Source organism: Desmodus rotundus, chromosome 1 (genome assembly GCF_022682495.2).
Source record: "Desmodus rotundus isolate HL8 chromosome 1, HLdesRot8A.1, whole genome shotgun sequence".
NCBI classification, from domain to species: Eukaryota; Metazoa; Chordata; class Mammalia; order Chiroptera; family Phyllostomidae; genus Desmodus; species Desmodus rotundus.
The window spans coordinates 120393832-120418625 of NC_071387.1; the positions used below are offsets into that span (position 1 = coordinate 120393832).

Sequence of the window (24794 nt, forward strand, 5' to 3'; positions counted from 1 at the left end):
CCACGCCTCCGGACACACACACTCGAGCCCACAGCCCCCGCGCGCCTGGGTACTGGCACTCGGGCCACGCCCGCCGCCCACACGTACCCATGGCGCAGGCCACCCGGCGCAGATCATCCCCACTATCCTCGAGTGGTACCCCTGGCTCACCGTGCCCGCAGGGCGCCAATGCCTCCCCACCGGCCCCGCCCTACCCTGCCATAAGTGGCCAATAAGCGCCGCAGCCCAAGCCGACCCAGCCTACCCTGGGGAGCCCCAGGCAACGATTGGCCAGCCTGGGTGCAGTGTTCCCCGCACGTGGGGCGGGGGCGGGGGCGGGGGCGGGGGCGGGGTGAATGAAGTGAAAACGATTCCTCCGCCCCTGCGTTTACCTCCCGCCCCGGGCGCGGCCCGCCCCTCGGGCGCCCAGTCCAGCGCGTGGGCACCCAGTCCAGCGCGTGCCAGCCCGCTGGAAGGCTGCCTCTGCACCGGAGGTCTGACTCTACCAAGCGTCTGACTCTACCGGGGCCGGGACCCAGCGTCGCGGACCCACGATGGCCAAGCGCAGCTCGCTGTCCATCCGCATCGTGGAGGGGAAGAACCTGCCGGCCAAGGACATGTGAGCGCCGCCGGGGGTGGGAACCTCAACTTTCCCGGGAGGGGCGCTGCCCCTTACGCCTGACCTTTCCAGGGTCCACATGGCCTGCCCACAAGTAGAGCAGAGGAGAGGGTGTGGCGAATGTGTCCTCAGTAGGAGACAGGCAGAGAAATGGGGACACTGAGATTTGTTGCAAGCAGCTGACAGAGGGTGACCGAGTAGGGAGGGCCGTGGACTGGGGAGGGGGTGGGAATCTATAAGGGGCGCACGGCAGCTCAAGAGGGGAAGGGACTTTGACAGGACTGGAGCTGGGCGTGGAGGCGACGTCGCAGGGGAGACCTTTCCGTCAACTACGGAGGTACCGGTCGATTGCTGGAGGTGTGGCTGGAGGGGGTGGAGGTGTCCCCCCTAAAAATCAGGAGCCTTCCTTGTAGTTCCTGAACACGTTGTGTCAGTGAGGGTGCACGTGAAACAAGCCGGAGACCCAGGGGCTGTCCTGGAGCTTCCTGCTGTGCACTTGGGTCGGGAGGTACTGGCGTGAAGAGCTGACCTAGAGGGCCGGAGGCCAGGAGCAGTGCAGGATGGAGTGGCTCTGGAGTAGCTGTTGCTTGTGCCCTGCGCTTTCTGTGAGCCATCGCCTTTAATCCTACAGGCACGCAGCACTGCCGTTCCCAACACAACAATCCACAGAGGAGGAAACCCAAGCTCAGAGACGGGAAGTGCTGGCTCCGAGTGCAGAGCAAGGTGTTGAGTCTAGGGCTCCTAACAGGCACTGGCGTCCAGGGCTTTCGCTGGTCCCTGGCCAGGTTTCAGGAGTTTTCAGGGGTCCCTTGCCCTACCTTTCTCAGTAGGTCCCAGAACGGAGCTGCCCCACTTGATCCCTGGCTCCTTTGTGTGCAGCCCTAGGTTGCTTGCTCCCAGTCCCCTAAGCCTCAGTTTCCCCTTCTGCAAACTGGGGGAAGGAATCTCAGATATGAACGAACAGTGGAAAGCACATAGCTCCAGGGGCTCTGGCTGCCTGGAGGTGGGGGCAGAGGAAGGGGAGCCCAGAGGCAGCAGAGTCCAAAGTCTGCTGGGCTGGAGCCTCCCCACGCCCAGGCTCTTCACTGGGCTCCTGGATGCAGAGAGGTGGCTAAATGACGGGGGTGGGCAGTACAGGAGGAAGGGGTCAGGGCACCTCTCCTCCATGACCCATGGCCCCTACGAGTTTCCCAGCACACTCAGTGCCAGGAGCAGTTCCAGTTCAAGGCCCCCTGGGCCTGATGAGGCTGGGCTTCTGTTGCCATGACAATGGGTGAGGGAGGGTGGTGGAGGACCATCTCAAGGTGGGTTTCTGTGCAGGGGGGGTGGTAGGGTAGGAGCTGGGATTGTGGTTTCTGGGGTGGGAAGGCAGATGAGCTCTGAGAAGGGTCTCAGCCTTCAGGCCAGGCCTCTGAGCACCCCCACCCTCCACCCCCTGTGCTGGCACTGATAAACTAGGTCAGCTTGGCCTCCTCTGTCTGGGAAGAGCAGCTGGGAGGAGTGGCCCCTCTGTCTGTTGCCTCCCTCCCCATCCCGGAAGCGCTTGCCCTCGTGCCTGGCTCCAGGCTCTCACCAGCCCAGGGAGGTAAAGCTGTGGACTGTGCCTACCTGGGAACCAAGGTGCCCGGTTTTCCCTCACAGCTCTGGCTGAGGGATGCTGGGCAAGGTGCCTTTATTCCCAGGGGTGGGGCCATCCCTGGTTCGGTCTTCAAAATGTCTTTCCCTTGCCCTGCCCCACTTCCTGCCCTGCTCACCTCCCCTCGCATCCTTTCCTCTGCTTTTCCTATAGTGGCTGGTACACGCAGTTCTAACCTGTCAGCTATCTCTTCCATCCATCTATGACCTCCTCCCTCAGCCCCTCACATCTGGGCTTGTGCCCTTAAGAGCCCTGCTTCTGTGCCTATTTGGGGCCTTCCACTTCCAAGCACTCTCCTTCGAGTCCTCTCGAGAAACTTCTATTCATCCTTCAGGGTCCCTCTAAACTTCTGTCCAGGGCTTTTACCGGTGCCCTGTGCAGAGTTCCTCGCCCTTGTTCTGCACCCGGTAGCGCTTTGGGTCAGCTGGAATTAGGACAGAGCCCTTGGTAGCAACTGCTCCTTCCTGGGCTGCCTGTGCCACATGACTGCGAGGGTAGGGACTGTGACTCATTCGTCCTGACATTCTGGACGCCCTGGGGGACACCTGGACAGTAAGGAGTGTCGAGGATCTTCTCACTGAATCTTCTCATTAGCCCCATAAAGTAGATATGCTCAATTTGCAGATGGGGAGACTGAGGCTCGGGGTGTGGAAGTCATTTGCCAAGGCCACATAGGTAGGTGGAGAAGCCAGGACTCAAACCCACTCTGCCGCTGGCAGGCCGGGAATCCCAGCAGGGCAGAGGTTGCTGTGGCTGGGGGCTCGGTGGGGAGAGCCTCTCAAATGCCAGGCAGCGCATTTGGCTCCAGGATGGCAGGGGTTTGGAGGTCACAGGAAGGCCTCACTCAGTGCTGGAGGCAGAGGTGCTGCGGAGCCTGCCTCATTGTGCTCCATCAGCCTCCATCCTGTCTCCTGAGCAGCATCCCTTCCAGCCAGGCTTACATACTTCTGAGGAGAGGGAGCTCCCCACTTGTCGTAGTGGCCCATCTTGATGGAGACAGCTCTGAGGGGGGAAGCCCTTTGAGCGCAGCTGCCACCTGTCTCCAGGCCTCTTCCACTTCGGTGTTTGAGTCCCCGTAAGGGCACAGCTCTTGCAGCCCATCCGTTCCTGTCACGCCCCCTCACACTGTCTCCCATCCTTGGGGGCCTGGGTCAGACAGACAGGAGCAGAGTCTCATGGTGACCGCTGACCCACTGGCTCCCATGCCCAGTGACCCTGGGGACAGGCCCGGGGCTATTTCAGGGTTTGCCCTGATCCTCTCTCTTCCACAGCCTGGGAACTGCCAAGGCCCTAAATATAGAGGCCCCACAAGCAGCCGGGCTGGCCCGAGCCGGCAAGTGGTTCAGGGAAGGAGAAGTGGGAGAGGGGATCAGCCCAGGGGAAGGCATGGGGCAGGGCACAGGTCCCAACAGCTGGCCAGGGACCACGATTGGGCCCGGGTCCTTCAGCGTGGCCTTCGCCTACTCTTGACACTGTCCCCTTCACATCCCTTGATCTAGCCTCCTAGTGCATTGCTGCCCCTGCACACAGGGTCTGATCCTGCCCCTGGGCCTTGCCCCCGCTGCAGTCCTGCCTACAACCGGGGCCCCAGACCTCACTGCGCATTCACCATTCACCCACTGAGTGGGAGCTGCGCGGTGGGTGGTGCTGGGCTCACAAGGTTACACCAGAGGTTTCCTACCCCCGGGAAACCCCAGGGCCCCCAGGGCAGGAGGCAGAAGCAGGGCAGAGAGGGACCTGAGCAGGGGGCAGCCCACAGAGCTCTTAGCCCACACTGACCTCTCTCTGGTTCCGCTGAACTTCTTGTTCAAACACTTGTGCAGCTCCTGGGCCCTGTGCCTACTCCAGCCCCCGGGGTGCACAGGGATCTATTATGTGAGGCCTGGGGTCCCCTTGCCTTGGGGTGGTGGGATGCAAGCCAGGGTGTTCCCAAGGGGCTCTCTGGAGGAGGGGGATCTTGAATGATGGCGGAGGGGTTTCGGGCAGAGAGGCAATGAGTCCAGGGCAGGGCTAACAGGGATTAAACACCTCCCAAGGGCCTGGCCCTCACCTGTGGGGGGACCAGGGCCGCTCCCCAGGAGCTGGCGTGACACATCCCACTTTACGGGGAAGCTGAGTCTTGGCAACTGTTCTCTGTTGGCGTCCGTGAGCCTTCGGAGATGTTTGTGTCAGGTGGTTTCCTTTAGAAAAGAGCCTCTTTTGAGAAGGGAAATAGGGCTTGGAATTCCCCAGCCTCCAACATGAAAATACACTTCCTTTTTTTGAACACCAGGCCTGAAGCGCATTTCTGGAAATAGTCCTCCCCCCTCTCCTTGCCCACTGCCAGCCCTGGGCCTGGCTAGGGCTGCCCTCCACCCCAGAAACCCCCACCAGCGGGACGGGTGGGGCTGGGCAGTCCCAGGTTTGCCTTCCCTGGTCCTTTGTTCCCTGGGAGCGCGAGGGCGGACGGTTGTATTTGTTCATTCATTCATCCATTCATTCAGCAAACACTCACAGGACCCTGTCTTGTGCCAAGCCTTGTCCTAGGCCCTGGGGACACAGAAGTGGTCCCTACCCTCAGGTCCCTCAGTCCATGGGGAGGAAACTGACAGGATGTCACGAGCTTTCCTGGGATGCAGGGAAACATACTGAGGAGGGGCAGGCGGTGGGGTCGCAGAGGGGACCTTACCCCTCCCATCTGGAGAGGGATCTCAGAGCAGGGGCTGAGCTTGGGGCTGGGAGGGCATCCAGGCAGGAGGAACAGCAATAGTGAAGACTCAGAGGGCGGAGGAAGGGCTGCCTGTGGTGTTGAGCGTAGGGGTGTCAGTAGCTGGCCTGGGGCTGCTGTGACTGGTGACTGCTGTTTCTATCCCCCTGAGGTGGGGCTGTGGTACGTCCAAGAGCCTTGGTGTGGGTCCCTGCCTTCCCTAGCCATCCATCCCAGACGGAGGGCGAGGACACCAGTTTGGGCCCCAGCCCAGGGACCTGGTGCCTCAGCCTTGACTGTCTTTCTCCTGGGGTCACTGAGGGCCCTGACAGAGGGAGGGGAGCTGTCTGGGAGGCCCTGCCTTTGGCCCCGCCCACAGCATCCCCCCCAGACACCCTACTCCCCTGTCTGTCTTGCAGCAACGGCAGCAGCGACCCCTACTGCATCGTGAAGGTGGACAACGAGCCCATCATCAGGTACCGCCCCCACCCCCAGGACTGAGGCCGAGTGTGGTGGGCTCCCTCCCCCGGTGTCCCCCACCCCCAGCCCTTTTCAACACACGCGCCTCAGAGGGTTGTGGAATTTGTGTGGAGATGGACAACCCCCCCCCTCGGCCCCCACCACACTGTGACACCCCTACAAGGAGGTGCTAAAGACCAACCTGTAACTCACCCTGCGACTCCCTGACCCCAACACCACCTGGGCTTATCTGCTGCGGGTGGGCACTTGGCCAAGGGTCTCTGGGGCGGTCCTTGTATAGTCTTTACAACCGCAGGAGTGACCTGGTGATGACGACGATTAGTAGCTACAGCTGTAGCTTAAGGAGCGCTGTCTCCGCACCCTGCACGAAAGGAGGCCAGGCCATTTAATTCTTGCAATGAGCTACAGTTTAAATATCATTAACCCAGTTTACGCATAAGGAAACTGAGGCTCTGAGAGACTGAATAAGTTGCCTAAAGTCACGTACTTAGTAAATGGCAAAGTCAGACTGGAACCCAAGTCTGCCTCACCCCAAAGCCTGAGCTCCCTCTCCGCTCCCTGGTCCTTGCTCTACCTTGGGGCCCCCCTCCCCCTGGTGAGCAGAAAAACTGCCCCTCTCCAGGATGAGGGTCCCTAGTCTGCACCCAGAAAGCCCAGTTCCCCTGGGCCTCCCTTTCTCCGTGGGCTTTACAGTCCTGGGCAGCGTCTTGGCTGTGCTGTCCCTCCCTCACCCAGGCCCCTGCCTCAGAGTCCATGGCCAGGGCCGCCCCGCCGTGCTGCCCAGCTGAGTGCGTGCCCACGCTGGCCGCTGGCCGAGGCTGCCTGGTCCACAGTCCTTCCGGCCTGCAAGCCGACCCATCCTTCTTCCAGATTCGCTTCCTAACCACAGACCCCAGCTGAGAGGGACATAGTGGCTCTGTTTCAACACCCAGGGAGACTAAGGTCCCAGAGTTCAAGTGACATCTCTGGCAAGTGGTTGGGTGAAGGTTGTCCTCTGAGCCTTCACCCGGGTCCTTGGGGACGTCAGCTTCCCCTAACCTACATGCCTGCCGTGTCCCATGAGTTGAGGGCTTTGACCCAGGGGGTTTCGGCCGGAGCTGGGGAGGCCCTGTCCAGCAGAGGTGTCTCCGGGTCAGGCCTTGGGTCTTGGCTTCAAGGCCCCCAGGAGGACTGCCTGGTGCCAGAGTCAGCTTGGCCAGGCCCCTGCCTCCACCCTCAGCAAGTCTGTTCTGCTTCAGGAGCCAGGGAGTTCTGCTGGGTTACCTGCACGGCTGCCAACTACAGCCTCAGTTTCTCCGAGTGTAAAATGGCCTGATAGACGAGGTCCTGCGCCCACCCAGGGCAGAGAGGAAGATCAGCAGGGAGTGACTGACGGAGGGCAGGGGGTCTGGGGCATGGGAAGTGATCAAACGGAAGAGCAGTTGTTCTGAGGGGTGGAAGGGGTGTGGGGAACCGTGGGCTCAAGTCGCACAGCCCTACCCGCCTCGGCCTGGGGCCTGCAGGTGCCCAGGGCAGGTGCTGAGCGTCCTCTCCTACAGGACAGCCACCGTCTGGAAAACCCTGTGCCCCTTCTGGGGGGAGGAGTATCAGGTGCACCTGCCGCCCACCTTCCATGCCGTGGCCTTCTATGTCATGGACGAGGATGCCCTCAGGTGCGTGGGCCCCTCTCCTCAGCGGGGGCCTGGACCCCACCCTCCGCCCCTCCCTGGTCCACTTCACTGCGGGAACTGCTGGTCACTCTGCAGCCCCTTTATAGCCTGGAGGGAGAGGGAGCCCAGGGGGCTCCGGAAGGGTGTGGGGTGTGAGCGTGTGTGTGCCTGTGTGTGGCTTCACCAAGCACACACCGCGCCGTAGGTGTGCGTGTGTGGGAATGCAGGTGCACTACGCCAGGGCAGGGACGTGAGGTAGGAAAGGGGCCCCCGGAGAGCATGAGCTCAGCACATGTGTGGGCACATGCTCGGCCTGTGTGCGGATGTACATCACGTGCTGAAAGGCCGTGGTCCTTCCTGCTCAGAGAGGCCCCTGTGAGTGACCGGGGTGTCACCCTCCCTGCTCCCTACAGGGGCCCTAAACTGGGAGGATGGGGGGTGCCGGGCTCCCTGCAGAGCATGGCCTAGCTCTGGCTCCTTCTCCATTCTCCAGCCGAGATGACGTTATCGGGAAGGTCTGCCTTACCAGGGACACCCTGGCTGCTCACCCTAAGGGTAAGGTCCCTAGGAGGAAGCCTGTGGCCCACTACTGCTTCCCTTCCCTGGCCCCTGGCCCCTCGCTGGTCTGCCCAGTCCACAGCCTCTCTGCTGCTCAGAGACCTCCCTCCAGGCTCCTTCAGGCCCTGTGCTCAGGGAGAGCCAATTCTACCCTCCCAGAAGGGCCATGTCCTGCACACCCACTTCTGTGCCCTGGGCCCCCTTCTGCCTCCGGGTTGGGACCACATCCCCCAGAGCAAAAGGGCTGCTAGTGGTGGGGTCCAAGGCCTGTGTCTGCACCCAAAGGGGCCGCCTCAGGCTCCTGAAAGAGTCAGCCGAATGCTAGACCACCAGGAACCTATCCTCAGGCTCCTGAGATATAGGGACCCCTCTGCCCAATCCAGCTGGCTCCTCTGTACCCCTGCGGCCCCCTCAGCCTGCGCCCCAGTGCCACTATGTCCTAAGTCTGAGGGGTTGGCCTGGAGCTGGGCTAGGCTGGAAAGCCCCTCACATGGTTCCTGGGGTGTTGACATTGTTTTGAGGGGTCAGCCCAGCCCCAGCCTTGCTGTGTGACCTGGGGCAGGTGTTACTTGCTCTGGGCTGAGTCTCCATTTGCCCAAGAGCGTTCAGACCGGAATCTCTTAGAAGCTACAGGCTCTGCCGGCCGAGCCTGTGAGAGTCTCAGAGGCCTCCTAGGCACACACCTGCTCCTGTCTGTGAGGCTGGTCAGGCGTGTGGGGCCGGGGTGACTCTGCTAACTCATGGAGCCTCTTGGCCCCTTCCCGGCCAGAGGCCTCTCCTGTCAGAGGCCCCAGCCAACCCCTTGGGGTCCAGTGGCCCCAATGATGCCATTCTCTTGTCACTCTCCCTTCTGGGCTTAGGCCCTCCACCCAACATCCCTAGGCGAGAGCCCTTCTGCCCCTGTATGAAGATGGGGAAACTGAGGAAGAGGGCAGTGCTGTGATGAGGTAGGGCCCGGGCCACTGAATGCAGCGTGGCACAGCAGTGAGGATACAGGGGTCACACGCCTTTGATCCTAATCTGGGCTCTTTCAATGGCTCTTTCTCAGTTTCTGAGCCTCAGTTTCCCCATCTGTCACTGGGGACCACAGCCCCTGCCTCACAGGAGATTGAGAGAGTCCTGAGGGGATTAAGGAGGGGCCACGTGGTTCTTGATGGCGAGGAAGGTGAAGGGGGTGGGAAGAAAGGAGCCAGGCCGCTGGCTCAACCGCAGCCTTGCAGGTTTTAGTGGGTGGGTCCACCTGGCGGAGATCGACCCCAATGAGGAGGTGCAGGGCGAGATCCACCTACGGCTGGAGGTGCTGCCGGGGACCCGGGCCGGCCGGCTGCGATGCTCCGTGCTGGAGGCCAGGTGAGATGTGAGGGGCTGGGGCGTAGGGCAGCGGGCCCCCTGGACCTAGAGAAACCCACTGTGGGTGCTGGGCCTCCTCTCCCCCGCTACCCCCAGGCCCCATGCCTCCCCCATCAAAGCCCGCTTTCCGGCAGACTGGGCAGGTTTCCCTGGCCTGAGGATGCGTCCTGGATGGCCCCTCTTGGGAGGTGTGGCTCTTAGGGGAAGGGGTGATGTGCTAACGGCGGAACTTCAGGCATCACAGAGCAGTAGGAGGGGACCCTGAACTAGGATCATGGAGCCCCAGTGCCAAGACTGGGCTTTACATCATTATGAACTTGGCCTGCTCTGTGGTGGTGGGAGGGTCCTTGGCGTGTGGTTGCTGGGGCAGGTGAAAGAAGGTACTGAAAATCTCCAGTGGGAAGGGTGGGGTTCTCCTCAGGAGGAGCAGTGACTTGGGTGGGAAGGTGGGCCTGAGTCACCTGTGACAGAGACTCACCCGTCCCCCAGAGTATTTTTAGCTGCAGGCCTGAGTGTGAGTCACACACACTCCATGAGAAGCGCCTTCCTTTCTGGCTCCAGCCCACTTCCATGGGGTCTTTACCCGACACTGAGGCAGGCGAGGGCCCCCCAGCCTCTGCCTGCTGCCTGTGGAGGGACACTGGCGGCCAGCACCTTTGGGAGCACGCCCCCGCTGTGGAGTTGTTGGCCTCTCTGGGAGGGAGACCTGTCTTTCCTGAAAATGAGAGCTGCGGCTTCCCTGGCTTTGCTTTCTGTCCTGGGGCTGGGATGTGGAAGGGGCACGGCCAGGTGGAGAATGGTCAGACTTGGGCAGAGTCACGGTCACACCACCCGGCCCTTTCCTCACCCACTCACCTCTTCCTCAGTCGCACTGGCACCAGGCTCCTGTGGCACCAGTGCGCACGTGTGGACCACGCTCACTCACGCTCACACACGGTGCCCAGACTTCAGGGGAAACAGTGGCCAGGCCAGCCTGGCCGCCTCTTAGCAAGGCCCTGGGGGCTGGGAGGGGGGCTGATCTGCCCACGTCACTCTTTAGAGTGGGGGGGGCGGGGTCTCATCCCTCCTTATCCTCAGCTCAGACCCCTGCTGGAGTTCTGAGACTGCCCAAGATGCTGCCTTTGCTGTAGAGAGAAAGAACATTTTCCCCTTATCTTTCTGGGCAGCATCTCAAGGCCAGTCTCTGGAATTCTATTAGATGATTTGGACGAAGAAAGAAAAGCAAGCAGGAGAGGCTTCAAACTTAAAACATGGGAAAGAGCAGGAAATAATAGTGACAGCAAATGGAAGAGGGGTGGGCTCTGCTCTTCCACAAAGTGTCTGTGCTGGGGTCACTGCGACCGGACCTGGGCTTTGGAAGGGACCGTCTACACAAAGGGGATGATCAACCAAACCCTCACCCCAGACCCCCCGTAGAGGTCTGCCAGGGCAAGCCTTCTAAGAGCTCATTGCCTCAGTAATGGGTTTGTCTTCTTCGTTTTACTGATGAGGAAGCCGAGGCTCAGGGAAGCAGCTCCTGCCCGGTGCTGCCCTGGGAACAGCGGTCGGGAGCTCACGGCCCGGGCTGCCGCACGGCCGCAGCTGCTTCCTCTCCCACCACAGTCGGGCAACAGCCTCGTCTGAAGGGGCTGCGGCTTCCACCTGGGGGCGGGGTCCTGGGCCTGGTGTGGGGCCCACATGGTGACCGCTGTGGGGATGAAGGCCCAGAAAAGGGAGGGATGCTGTCCACAGTCACGCAGCTTGCCAGGGGCAGGACAAGCTCAGGCCTTTCTGGCTTGGTGTGGTAGTCCCACTGCTGGGGCAGCTTAAGTGACAGTGGATGTTTTGCTGCCTTCCCTGCCCCAGGGATCTAGCCCCCAAGGACCGGAATGGTGCGTCTGACCCCTTTGTCCGTGTGCGCTACAATGGCCGGACACAGGAGACCTCGGTGAGAAGGCCTGTGGGCTAGGGAAGGGGCAGGGAGGCTGAGGCCCCTCACTGCTTCACCGCCTCCTCACCATCACCTGGGAGGTCCGGCTAGGGCTGCCCTCTTACAGAGGAAGCCCAGAAAAGCAGGGTGGCCTCTGAGGGTGCTTAACTGGCCCCAGCCCTTCTGGCACCAAAGCCTGTGGCCTCAGCCCAGACAGGCTGCCTCCAGTGCTTTTCTCACATCCGGGAACAGCCTGGGCGGGGCGCTCAGCCCTGGAGGGGAGGACACGGAGACCCGGGGTCTCAGTGCAATCTAGCGCTTTTTGTTGTGTGGCCATGGGCAAGTCCATACTCCAGACCTCAGTTTCCCCACTGAAGAGATGGGTGGGGGCTCGGACAGGAAGTTTTTGCCTCTGCTGTTGCAGGGCCTCTGCCTGGACCCAGGAGAGGAGGCTGCTTCAGTGCCCCTGCGGGGAACCCAAGGGAGCTGCTTGGGGTGACTCTGCCCTTGGCTGGGCTTGGGGAGCCCATGAAGACAGCCCCCCGCTTTCTGGGCAGATCGTTAAGAAATCATGCTATCCACGTTGGAACGAGACATTCGAGTTTGAGCTGGAGGAGGGGGCCACAGAAGCCCTGTGCGTGGAGGCCTGGGACTGGGACCTTGTCAGCCGCAACGACTTCCTGGGCAGAGTGAGCACCCTACCTCTCCAGGCTGTACCTGCCACCTTCTGCGCCCACCCTCCCATCCCACCCTTCCAGCTTCCCCAGAGAGGGGCACTCAAGGGACCCAGGACCCCCAGAACCAGCAAATACCCCATCCCCAACTGCCCCTGGTGCTCAGGGACCTTCCAAGGGTACAGTAGTTGGCAAGGAAGAGACCTGAGTGGGTCCAGTGTGGCCCAGCACCCTGCCTGTCCCCTGCCTCCAGGTGGTGGTCAATGTCCAGAGACTGTGGGCCGCCCAGCAGGAGGGCTGGTTCCGGCTGCAGCCCGATCAGTCCAAGAGCCGGAGGGAAGAGTGAGTGCTTGGAACTTGGTGGCTGGGACGGTGGGCTCTGGGCCTGGGGGAGGCTGGGGTGGCTCCTGCAGGCAGGCAGGTGAACTGGTAGGGGTGGGTGGTGCAAGCCCAGGTTTCTTTTCAGCTCTCACCCACAAGGCCAGGGTCCTCCTCCCTCCAGGCTGGATCCTACCTCCTCTCCCTTCCCACAGTCCTGGGCTCAGCTTGGTCCTCTGAGCTCCGCGGCAGGACAGGTGTTCCGCTTTCCTTCTGGGAGTTTCTGGAACAAGACTTCAGACCCTTTCCCTTTAAGAGTTTCTGTACAGTCTCAGACTAGAGTTCAAGTCCCCAGAGCTCTGAGTCAGTGTCCCTGACCCAGAACTCTTACTTGCCCCCAAATTCTCTGGGAATGAGGTTGCCAGATAAAATACAAGATGTCCAGTTAAAACCGAACTGCAGATAAACAAGTAATTTTTTAGTATAAGTACGTCCATGAAATATTTGAGACAAACTTATACTAGACTTTTCAGATTTACCTGGGTGTCCTGTGTTTTTACTTTGCTAAATCTGGCAGCCCTATCTAGCAAGCCCTCTGGCCCCCTTGCCCACCCCTCAACCCGAAACGGAGGCTCAGCAGTGCCCCACCTTGGGAGGTTCAGCTCTGTCTGTCTGCAGCAGGCCCCGGACCCCATCCGCACCCTCAGCAGGACAGGGCAGATGGCCGTACCCAGCACCAGGGCACTGTCGTCTTGACGGCTTCTGCGTGGGAAGCAGTGTGCTGAGCAGCAGTGCTGGGTGGACTGCGCTGCGCTGTGGACAGCGGGGCCTTGGGGACTGTTAGGCTTTGGTCGGTGCCTTCCCCAGGAGTGGCCAGCACGGGGGAGCTTGGAAGGGGAAGTTAGATCTAGTGCGGCAAGTTGCTTAAGTGCTGGAACCTCAGTTCCCTTGGCAGGTTGTTCTGAGGGTTGGGGATTTGCTTCCAGTGTGAAGTCTGTAAGAGAAGGAGCTGTTCTCTGGGGGTTTACAGATGTGAGGCTGGAGACCCTAATGTGCACACGGGTCAAGTTCAGAGTCCACCGGAGTCAGAGGTGGCAGGGAGCGAGGCCTTGAGGACAGATGGAAGTTTCCATGAGTATGCAGGCAGGAAGGGCTTTCCAAACAGAGAAAACAGCTTGGGCAAAGAATGGGAGGTGGGGCAGTGCGGGGACCGAGGCGGAGGGTGTCAGCGGAGAGGCTGTGAGGCTGGCCCCAAGCAGGGAAGATGGAGGCAGTGGGGAGGGGCGTGGCCCAAGGGCCACTGGTGGAGAGGTCACATGCTTCCCGTTCCAGGGGCAACCTGGGCTCCTTGCAGCTGGAGGTGCGACTGCGGGACGAGACGGTGCTCCCCTCCAGCTGCTACCAGCCCCTGGTTCAGCTGCTGTGCCATGAGGTGAAGCTGGGCACCCAGGTTAGAGGGACCACTGGGAAAGGAGGAAGGGTCCAGGGGATGGTAGGCTTCTCCTTCCTGTCCTTCTAAACCCACTCTGAAGAGCAAAACACAGTTCTCAGGATGGTAAGGAACTAGCTAGTGTCCAGGGACCCTTGCCATCACTTGGGAAAGCTCCCTCACCCTCGCCGTGGCCCTCTGAGGTCCTCAGAGTGAAGGGTTTGGGTTCCCTTGTGTGTCCTGCAGCTGCGCTGCTTCTTGCTGCCTCCTGCAGGGCCCAGGACAGCTGATGCCACTCATTGAGGAGATGACCAGCACAGAGTGCCGCCAGGAAGTGGCCACCAACCTACTCAAGCTCTTCCTGGGTCAGGGACTGGCCAAAGACTTTCTGGACCTGCTCTTTCAGCTGGAGCTGAGTCGTACCAGTGAGGCCTGGGAGGGAGTGGCCTGTCTGAGGGTGTTGTGGAGAGTGGCGCAGGGAGCCAAGGACTCTAGAAATACTGGGACGGGAGAAATCCAGGAGGTCCTCCTGTAGGAGGTTGAGGTATCCAATTAGAAAAAGGATCAGGTTGGGAGGCAAGGGAAAAAGCAAAAGGCAGAGGTGGGGCAATGGGTTGGGTGGTAACAGGGCTTTTTACTGAAGGGCCAGCTTAGAACCCTAGGGTCCTCTGTCCTCTTCCCCAAAGGCTTGCTTCTCTCCCAGCCCCCTACCCACTGGAACCTCTGATTATAGGTGAGACCAACACCCTGTTCCGAAGCAACTCTCTGGCCTCAAAGTCCATGGAGTCTTTTCTGAAGGTGAGGTTGCATGGTGTTTTGTTTTCATAGATGAGGAGACTCAGGGTCAGAGAGGACAAGAGACAGATTCAAGTCTTCTGTTTCCGTGTCCAGGGCTCTTTAAGGCTAAGAGTTTTTTTCTGTTCGTTTGTTCGTTCATTCATTCATCCATTCATGTAGCAGCAGTTTGAGCTGCATTCCTTGTGTGCCTGGCTGGTCTTGAGTGGACACAGCAGGTAGATGGTGCACAGGGTGGCTGGGAGGCCAGCTGCGGGGACATGTCCGTCAGCTGGAGGTGGGAGACAGGACCAATGCTGCTTGCGGTGACCCTTAGGTGGCTGGGATGCGGTATCTGCATGGTGTCCTAGGCCCCATCATCGACAAGGTATTTGAGGAGAAGAAGTACGTGGAGCTGGATCCCAGCAAAGTGGAGGTCAAGGATGTAGGGTGAGATCAGGGGCGATCCCTGGGGGAACGGGAGATTGGGGTGGACGGGGACAACCATGTCTGCAAGTGTATGTTTATGATTCTTTCTGCCCGGGTCTACCTTTCGTCTACTGGCTCACCCATGTATTGTCTCTGTGCCCTTATCTCGGCTGATGGCTTTTTGCACCTGCCCAAGCAGGGTGTGCGGACGCTGACTGCGACCCTCTCTGTCTGCCCCCGGACCATGCAGGTGCTCGGGGCTCCACCGCCAGCAGACTGAGGCCGAGGTGCTGGAGCAGAGCGCACAGACGCTGCGCGCCTACTTGGGGGCGCTTCTGGGTGCGCTCTGTCGCTCTGTTCGCGCATGCCCAGCGGTGGTCCGAGCCACCTTCCGCCAGCTCTTTCGGCGCGTGCGAGAGCGCTTTCCGAGCGCCCAGCACGAGGTGCGCCCTCTGCAGGCCGGGCTGGGAGAGGGAAGAAAGCAGGAGGGAAAGGGGAGCCTTGGGGCCTCAGGGCCCAGTGGAGAGGGGCAGCAGGGAGGGTGGTTGTGGTGGAATTAGTAGCCAAGGGCGGGAAGAGGGACAGGGTCATGGGGAGAGACGGGGACAGTGCCAAAGGAGAAAGGGCTGTCCAGGGCTCGCTCAAGCCTGGGGGAGTCCAGCCCTCGCTCTCCCGCACTCCTCCAGAATGTGCCATTCATCGCTGTCACCAGCTTCCTGTGCCTGCGCTTCTTCTCTCCTGCCATCATGGCGCCCAAGCTCTTCCACCTGCGGGAGCGACACGCAGACGCCCGCACCAGTCGCACTCTGCTCCTACTGGCCAAGGTGTGGCTGCACCCTCGGGCGGGGATGCCCAGTCAGGTGCTGAACAGGGCTCCTTGCCTGGACTGCATTGTGTTCCCAACTGGCTCCAGAAAGGCCTCGTGACTAGGCCACTGCCACTCTCACGTGGCACTGCACTTCACAGTCTACAAAGATGTTCAGGGTCACCCCATCTCATGGATAAGGGAACAGGTCTGCGAGGGAAGCAGGTTGCCCAAGGTGCACGGCGTGTTGGTGGGGAATCCTGGGCATTTCAACCCCAGATCTACCTACTGGCAGGCTGTGCCTCTCTGCCCAGCACTGGGCTGGGGCCCCATACCTCGTGAGGCAGAGTCCCATGTAAGACCTGCAGTGGAAGGGCAATAGGCTGGGCCTAGGTAGCCTCAACTCTCAGGTCCTCAGATGCCTCAAACTCCGTGATCTGTTCACCTTTGATCCAAGGTGGGGATGGAGTGGGCCTGTGAGTAGAGCCTATGCTGCCTCTGCCTCCATTTCTGCTATGGGAGGAGCACAGACTTGTTGGGGGTGGGGTGGGCTTCAGTGGTTGGGCCGCTACCCAGCAGAGCCTGGCCCTTTCTGCTGTCATCTCCAGGCAGTCCAGAACGTGGGCAACATGGACACGCTGGCTTCCAGGGCCAAGGAGGCTTGGATGGAGTCGCTGCAGCCCACTGTGCACCAGGGTGTGGCCCAGCTGAAGGACTTCATCACCAAGCTGGTGGACATCGAAGAGAAGGAGGGTGAGCACTTCCTTGAGGCCCCGCCCACAGTTTCCTGTCTGTGCTTGTCCTGCCTCCTGCCCAACGGCCCCATCTACCTGGGTGCCCCTTTGGCTGCATCCACAGCTCCTAATCGGGTTTGCTCCTCCCTGTCGCATGGATCCGTCACCTGCATGGCCTCTGGAAGTTCCTCCTACAGCCTGCTGCTGCTGTTTGCTTCGCCCCCACCTCATGTTAGCCACTGAGCTCACTTTTTGCCCTACCTCCCCCGCCTGGTAGAACTGGACTTGCAGAGGGCGCTGAGCTTGCAGACACCGCCAGTGAAGGAGGGGCCACTCTTCATCCACAGGACCAAGGGAAAGGGCCCCCTCATGTCTTCCTCTTTCAAGAAGCTCTACTTCTCCCTCACCACTGAAGCCCTCAGCTTCGCCAAGACACCCAGCTCCAAGGTGGGTAAGGAGAGAAGCCACCAAGTAGGGTTCTGAGGGGTTTGTAACATCCTGGAGGCACCTGTCCCTTCCTCAGAGCCCATCCCAGGGTCCACCAGGGTCAGACAAGAAAGCCAGGCAGGACTAGCCTTCTGATGTCAGCTATAAAGTCACTTAAGACCCATGAGGAAGAGCTGCTCTGTGAAGGGGACGTGGCAGCCACTGCGGTGTCCAACTCTGGCTTCTCGGTCAGTTGCAGGAGCAGGGTAGGGGCTGATGGGTGCTTCTGGGAGAGCAGCGAAGCTGAGAGGGGCTAAAAGAAGGCCTAGGTTTCAACCCTGTGTACCTAAGGAGGTGTCTCAACCTCTCTGGGCCTTGGTGTCTTGGCCTGTAAATTAGAGATTGTGGCCCCTACTTAAGAGGTTGTTGAGGATTAGATGAGATGACCTTTCTCAGGGCCCAGAGCAGGACCTATAACTAAAGACACCTTGTCCCCTGGGCTGGCCTCCTCGGAGTGCTCGTCTCCCAAGAAGGGCTTAGTGCATACTTTCTGAGTGGACCACCTGACCCCTAGTCAGCCAGGCTCCGGGGGTGGTCTGCCAGGGGCGCCCAGCCCAGCCCTGAGCAGTCGAGGGGTACTGAGGGGGTGAAGGGGCTCCTTGGGGTGACCCCGCAGCTTAGGCCTCACCCTTTCCAGCTTCTTTTGCTCTGGGCAACTGCCCAGCACTCAGGTCCCCTTACCGTTTTCTGCAGCCTCAGCAAGGCCTGGCTCCCTGGCAGTGCCCTCTCTCACCCTGCTCTGGGCCCATTTCTGGTCCTTGGCATTGAGCTTGCCTCTCTGTGGGCACATCTGTGTACCCCGCTGTGCAGTGCCACCACCGCCGCCTCCTTTGTGCTGCCTTGCCAGCACGCACGCCCCAGCACGCAGCGCATCCTGCGGGATGTCCCTTCTGCCCTTTCGGAGGCCCCACGCTGAGATGGCTCAGACCCTGTGTCCCCAGGGCTGCCCTCCAGGTTTCCCCACTCCTCCAAGAGATGGCACTGCCCCTCTCTGCTTGTCATGGAGGCCAGTGGGGGGGTGGGCTCAGATGCCAGGCTGGGGAGTGTGGGCATTATCCCAGAGGCCGTGGGACTCTGACTGATGAGAAGCCCTGGTGATGGGAGGGTATGCAAGAGGCAAGGGGAGCAGGGTCTGGGGGTCGTAGCATAGATTCATCTTGAGTGGACTGGAGTTCTCTCAGGGATGTGGATACTTTACATCCAGAGCTTCTCTCTGTCCCATTTGTACCTCATTAGGTTCGAGGGTGGTGGGAGTAGGGGAGGGGTTAGGAGGTGGGATATGACTTTTAGAGCCTGGGAAAGTAAAGGTGAGCTGGGAAGTTAATAACTGCAGAGGCACACGGCCTGGTCCACAGCAGTTATTACCTTCCAGCCCCGGGGAATGCTGGGTGTCCAGAGACTTCTCCAAGATTCAGACCTCCCAAGACTGCGGGGAGCCCCTGAGAGGCCGGGCACTTGGGCAACATCTGTCTGCGTTCTGTCCTGGCTGAGGTCACTCACTGAGCAGGCTCCTGGAGGGACAGGCACTCTGAGTCCCCATGTCAACCCCCTGGTTTTGTAGGAGGGGAGACTGAGGCCCCAAAGTAGGAAGTGGAGTGGCTTCAGTTGGGACCCTGAGCCCCCCTTCCCCTGCCCTTCCCAGAAAAGCGCCCTGATCAAGCTAGCTAGCATCCGGGCAGCAGAAAAGGTGGAGGAGAAGAGCTTCGGCAGCTCGCACGTCATGCAGGTCATCTACACCGACGACGCAGGCAGGCCCCAGACCACCTACCTGCAGTGCAAGGTGCGGCAGCGTGGCGGGGGCACCCTCCGGGAGGGGTGCTGCGGGAGTCCCCGGGGTGGGCCGGAATGAGGAGAGGGTCTCTTACGCCCTTGTTGGCCACGTCAGGCACAGCAAGACATGTGAGGTTTGATGTGAGTGCAGTGTGCGCACGCGCATGTGTGTGTGTGTGTGTGCGTCTCCGTTGGCCTGCCGCACCCCTCCAGGTAGGTCTGTGCTTCGCATGGAACACATTTGTGGGACCTGTGTTCCCAAGTGTCTGAGCTGGTTCGTGTCTGTGCGTATCGCATGTTTCTGCGTGTGTGTGGCTGTGGGAGCACGCTGTCACATCCCCTTCTCTGTCCAGGTACTAACTCATTCGTCCATTCATTGAGCACCTGCTAGGTTCCAGGCACGGTTCCAGGTGGTGGGGGTACAGCCACAGGCAAAACAGGGTCGCTGCCCTAATGGACCTTATGCCCCAGGGAAGAGGATGAAATAATAAGTGTTTACAATGTCAAATAGCAAATAGTGCCTTGAAGGAAACCAAAGGAGAGTGAGAGAGAGAGGGAGGGGACAAGTAGGGGGCAGCAGGGAGGGGTGCTGCTTTGTAAAGGGTGGTCAGGGGGACTCTGAAAGGCAGTATTTGAGCGGGGCGAGGGGCAAGGTGCGGAACGGAGCATCGAGGGGAGACCGTGTGGAGGAAGGACACAAGCAGGAAGGCTGGAGGGGCCTGGCTTGGCCCCGAGAGGAGGGACTGCCATGGACAGGTGTTAGGAGGTCACAGACGTGTCCCATGGGGCCCTGCCCTCTACAGGCTCCCTGTTGGGTTGGAGTGCAGAGCCACAGGGGAAAGGTGGTGACAGCAGGGCCACAGCATATGGCTGGCAGGTTGTGGACCACCCAAGGGCACGGCCAAGGGGACCCGTAGCAGCTGGAATCCAGCCCACACTCTGCTCGCTGAGCCGGGTCCCCGGGCGTGGGCTGTATCCATGGGAGAAAGGGCAGTCTTCCCTAACCCTGAAAGCTGCTGAGTGTGCTAGCAGGGAACGTGTGGTCCCCAGTGGCGCAGGAGCTCCAGGGAGGGAGGACTTCCTGGAGGGGGTGACTTCTGATCAGCCCTGTTCCTCCCACCTTCTGGTCCCTGCAGTGTGTGAACGAGCTGAATCAGTGGCTGTCTGCGCTGCGGAAGGTGAGCATCAACAACACCGGCCTGCTGGGCTCCTACCATCCTGGTGTCTTCCGCGGGGACAAGTGGAGCTGCTGCCACCAGAGGGACAAGACAGGTGGGAGTGAAGGCCTGGGCCCCTCTGGGGGGCATCTGTCCACAGCAGGCAGCCTGGTACTGGAGCTGGCGGGGGGGACTCTGGGCCTCAGGCACTGGAGGGGTGGCGCAGAGGAGCCTCTATGAGAATTTTCAGTGATGATGGAAATGGTGCGTATCTGTCCCCTAGGCACGGGCACAGGTGGCTGTTGAGCACTTGGAATGTGGCTAGTGCAGCCAAGGAGCTGAATTTTAAGTATTTTTAATTTCATTTTAATTACATTTAAATCTCCTTACTTAAGTGTGGCTAGAGGCCGTTGCAACATGGTCCACCTGCTCTCGCCCAGCCTTGGACTTGAGGTTGAGCAGTGGGCGCGAACTGGCAGCCCCGCGCAAGGGTGCTGCTGGCTGGCTGGCCTTCCCGAAGCCTCTGATTATACCCACCCCAGCGAGAGCCCTTGTCACTGGTGAAGGGGGGCTCCCCAGGGCACTGTGAGGCAGAGCCTGGCAGCACCGTTTCACGGAGGAGGAAACTGAGGCTTAGTGAGGGCAGATGCCTCTGCCAAGGCGGTAAAGCCAGCGAGGGGCAGGGACAGCTCACTCCAGGCACAAACGCCCTGTTGGTTCCCTCTCCACGGTACTGCGTGCTGGGATGCACACTGCTTCCTTCCTGGCAGGCACTTCTAGAAAGTGGTCCAGCTCCCCAACTGTGCGCTGTGCAATTCCCAGGCTCTGCAGTCGTGTACCCCATGGCGCAGGAGTGAACCCGAGAGAGGAGCCGCTGCCCCCGGAGGGTGGGGAGCCATAGGCAGCCCTCGGCCACACTTTCCAGGCTGGACTCCCAGCCCGGCTCCATGCTGGAGCCCCTGAGTCCATCCCTTTCCCTCTCTAGGCCTCTGTTTCCCCATCTCTAGGCCTTGGTTTTCCCATCGGAACTACAGAAACTTGGACATGAGCCTCACAGTGCCTCTGTACTGTCTCTCTGCCCCTAGATCTGGGCTGTGATAAGACCCGGTCACGGGTGATGCTGCAGGAATGGAATGACCCTCTTGACCATGACCTGGAGGCCCAACTCATCTACCGGCACCTGCTGGGCATGGAGGCCGCACTGCGGTGAGGAGGCCTGTGTGGGGGCAGCGAGTCCCACACTGGAGAGCTCGTGCAGCCCGGGAAACGTGCCAGGCAGCGGGCAGAGTGGGGGTTCAGGCTAAGGATTGCTCCGAGGTTCTAATCAGGCCCAGCGCCTCTTGGCCTTTGGCAGCCACACTTGGGGAGGGGCACCTGGATCTCTGCAACATGAGGCCAGCTCATGTTAGGATGAAGGCCCCGAGGGCTGCAGAAGCCCAGGGTCAGGGCCATGGCTGCCTCCTGCCCCAGGCTGACGCAGCCTCCCCATCTGCCCCACCTTCGCGCGGTGCCCTCAGACCACAGGGATGGTCCTCAGCCAACTCCCCGAGTTCCTCAGCCATCTGCATTAATTAATCCAGTGGTTCTCAGCCTCGGCTCCAGTGTAGGAAAAAGCAGGATGCTTTTCAAACAGAATTTTAAAAAGCAGGATGCCCAGGCCCTACCCCATTGACTAGAATCTCTGGGGTGGGGCCTGCATAGGAATATTTTAAAGAGATCCAGGGCCTCCCCAGAGCACCGCGGCCCTGGGCGGCTTCAGCCCCCACACTCCCACACCGGGGCCTGGAGGGGTACTGGCGTCCTCCTTGCCCTAAGCTACTCTGCCAGGGTTTAGCTCATCAAAATCCTTCAGAGTCCATGCTGTCAGACCAGGACCACTCACTTCCCTGTGATCTGTAGTCACCAGTAGCCTCCAGGCCACTCTGCAGCCACCTCCTTCCTGACAGGGTGGCTGTGTCACCAGCTTTGCCTCCACCACGGCCCCTCGCTCCGTGACATCATCCTCCGCCCAGAGGAAGCAGCCCCCACCCTGCTGCCCTTTGTCGGAACTCCACGCTTCCAGAGAGTTACTCTTTCACCCACCCGGACCCTCACTCCCTCGGCCACACCCTAAAACCTCCCATTCCTCCTCCTCCTCATCCTCACTTTCCAGGCTCCACTTGAGTTTCACTTCTCGTACAAGCACATTTAACATGCACAGCCATGGAACCAGGTAGGTGCTCTTATTCTCCCCGTGAAGCCAGGAGGCAGTGGAGCCAAGATTTGAACCCAAGCCGACTGGGGTTGAGGTGGATCCCACCACGGGACCAGTGCCTGTAGTTCTTAGCACCACAACTGCCTTAAGGACCTCCCCACCTCCAGGACCTCTCGGCCGCCCCTCCCCTCATCCCAGCTCACCTCCTCTGGTGTCCAGTGCCAGCAGACCTCCCGCCCAGCAGGGCCTCGGGCCCACGGACCCTGCCACCTGCTACATCAGCTTCCTGTGGCTGCTGTAACATTCCTGCTACTTGGTGGCTTAAAACAGCCTAGATGTAGTCTCTTACAGTTCTAGAGGTCAGAAGTCAGAAATCAGTCTCAATGGGCTACAAGCCAGAGGGGCTCGTGGCCCCTTCCTCCATCATCAAAGGTACATCACTCTAGTCTCTGCTTCCACCAGTACACCGTCACCATCCGCCTCTGACCTTCTTGCCTCCGTCTTATAAAGAACCTGTGATTACACTGGGCCCACTTTCCTCACCTCCCCCAGCCCCACATCCAGCCCTTCCACCAGTCCAGCCCCTCGGCGTTATGTTCAGAATAAGGCCACATCCGACCCCTTCTCACATCTACACTGACTCTCCCTGGCTGAGCCTCTCACATCTTCCATTGTGGGGGTGACACAGGAGCCTCCTAACCAGCCATTCTGCCTCTACCCCTGTGTCCCGAGGGTCTGTTCTCCGCACAGCCCTCAGAGTGATCTTCGCAAACATAAAACAGATCACATCGCTCCCCTACTTAAAATCCCTAGTGGCTTTCTACACCCTTGACGCCCAAAGCCTTTGTCTGGGCCACAGTGCCCGAGTGCCCTGGCGGACCTGCTTCTCAGCCGCAGCTGCCACCAGAGGCCCTCTGAGCTAAGCTTGGTGAAGCTGTCCTTGCCTTCTTGCTGTCTCTGGGTGTCTCCACCACAGGACCTTTGCACTTGCCATGTCCTTTGCCCGAAGGTTCACCCTCAGGTGTTCACATGGTTTGCTCCCTCGCCTGATACAGGCCCGAGCTCAGATGCCACTCGTCAGACAGGCCTTCCCTGGCCACTGTTACTCTAGAGTGTTATGGAACTCATCAGTGTGTGCTGTTTACTCACTTCCTGCCTGTCTCAGTCACAGCACACTGGGCTTCCTGAGGGCAGGGTGGTGTGCATTCCCTCTCTGCTCTAATCCCAGTGCTGAAAACAGTGCCTTTCGAGTTCCAGAGTAAGACCCTGAGGGGAGGAGTAAGGGAGTGATGTTTGAGCTGGTCTGTGAGATTCGGCAGGATCTCGCAGAGGGCGAAGCAGGGCAGGGGATTCTGGGCAATGGGGGCAGCATAGAAAAAGGGCCAAAGTGACTGCACTGAGGGAAGCAGGGAAGTGGGCGAGGTGACCCCACAGGGCCAAGGAGGTGTCTGAGGAGGAGGAGGAGCCTGTTAGACCTTAGCAGAGGGAAACGTCTCTCCCAAAATAGATCAGGGAGACCGTCCAAAGGGCTGAGCCAGAAAAATTCCTAAATAAGGAACTTCCAAGCACTGGGTCCATGCGGCTGCTCCCCTCCCTCCATGAAGGCACATGGGATCAGACCCGAGGGGACCGGGACCCTCGGTGGGCCCAGTGGGAACGGCGCTTCAGAGGCCCCTGGCTCCATGGCCAGTTAATACCAGGGGATTTTCAGGCCCCGTTGGCTCTTTTCCCAAGGGCCCTCCAAACAGGAGTGATGTGGTTCCAGCTTGGTGTCCAGGGTGCCCTCTGCTGGGGCACAGTAGGGAGGGTGGGGAGGGCCAGAGGAGGAGGCTGGAAGAGGGAAAGCATGTGGTAAGCAGGAGCCAAGACCTGGGCCCACGTTCTTTCCCATGGACTGAAAGGGTCAGCCCTGGATCCCCAGAAGGCCCTCCAGTTCAGGAGGCCCACACCGGGTCACCCAGCCTTCCCAGCAGGGTCAACAGGAGTCCCCGTCTGCCCTCCGCACAGGGAGAAGCAGCAGGAGCTGTGTGCAGGCACAGAGGCAGGCTCCGGGTTCACAGGCCCTGGTGAAGGTAGGTCCCTCCCACCTGGACTCTCTAGGTGGTCTGAGCCCCCTTCAGGGATGCTGTGGGTGGGTCTCCTGAGACCTGCTTCCAGGGGCCTTGACCTTCTGGACAGGCAATGGCAGCAGAGGCCCAGCCTGCTCTGCCCTCAGTCTGCACCTGCTTTCAGCCCCGGAGGACCCGCTGGCCCAGCTGCTGCAGGTGCTGCAGGACCTCCAGGAGGCGCATAGCTGCAGCCCCGCCAGCTCCCCACCATCAGAGCCGAGCTGCCTCCTGGACCTGCAGACGTGAGGCCTGCCCCACACTCCCGCCATCAAGCCCCCGCCAGGTGCTTGGATACCCCGGTGCACTCTCGGCTCTTCACCTCAGTCCCTCTCATTGGGGTGCAGGGCCTGGGTCTCTCCTGCGCTGGGTGAGCTGGGACCAGGGGATCCAGAGCTGAGAAGGCTTTGGCCCATCACCACTCGTATGAAGTCTCTCGGGGAATCTGGGGGCTCCGGCTCCTCTGCGAGGCCTGGCTGCTCCCTGTGGTCCCTGCAGCCTTCACCACCACTAGCCCAGACTCTCCAGGGACCTCCCATCCTGCCCGGGGCAGACCCCTGGATGGTCCACACCCAAGCAGACCGACACTTGCTTGGACCCAGAGAGGCAGGAGGGAACACAGGGCCCAGGAGACCAAGTCTTGACCTCGGCATCCACTTTGCTCTCGGCCACAACTGTACCCGCTCTCCTCCCAGCCACTGGCTGTGCCCCTGGGAGAGCATCGCGGTGCTCTGCTGCCACCAATAAACCCGCAGTGACTGCTGCTCTGGGGTCTCGTGATGGGGGGTGAGAAGGGGAATGGGCCTGGGGACCCCAGCAGCTGCTGGCGGTGGTGGCCAAGGACGGACCAGCATAACCTCTGCATCCCCATCCCTTCTTTGCTTTCCCCACTCCTGGGTGGGATGGGGGCTCCTTTCTTCTCCGAGCTGCTGTCCCCACCACACCTTTGGGTCCCACTCCCCCATCTCCCACAGGCTATAGAGCCTGACCTGGCTCTCTAGCTGTCCTCTCCTTGCAGCCCCCAAACAGGCTCCAAGTGTCCTGAAGGCTGCA

At 60.4% G+C, this 24794-nt stretch overlaps 1 protein-coding gene across 4 annotated transcripts; it reads left to right on the forward strand.

The window, feature by feature from the left end:
* Positions 1 to 402: 402 nt before the first annotated feature.
* RASA4B (RAS p21 protein activator 4B) lies at positions 403 to 24504 on the forward strand. 4 transcript variants are annotated; one of them, XM_045204621.3, is made up of 21 exons: positions 403 to 598; positions 5340 to 5396; positions 6939 to 7052; positions 7543 to 7604; positions 8828 to 8957; positions 10803 to 10884; positions 11424 to 11555; positions 11794 to 11882; positions 13191 to 13308; positions 13562 to 13712; positions 14021 to 14085; positions 14399 to 14511; positions 14741 to 14933; positions 15177 to 15350; positions 15904 to 16048; positions 16307 to 16476; positions 18158 to 18295; positions 19422 to 19557; positions 20528 to 20648; positions 23644 to 23708; positions 23869 to 24504. In XM_045204621.3, exons 1-21 carry the CDS (start codon positions 534 to 536, stop codon positions 23988 to 23990), a joined length of 2442 nt encoding a protein of 813 aa, XP_045060556.2. In that variant the 5' UTR covers positions 403 to 533; the 3' UTR covers positions 23991 to 24504. The 4 variants fall into 4 exon arrangements, with proteins under 4 accessions (XP_045060556.2, XP_071075269.1, XP_024427328.2 ...); XM_071219168.1 differs by having other exon boundaries at positions 15177 to 15314; positions 23815 to 24504; XM_024571560.4 differs by having other exon boundaries at positions 15177 to 15314.
* The last annotated feature ends 290 nt before the right edge of the window (positions 24505 to 24794 follow it).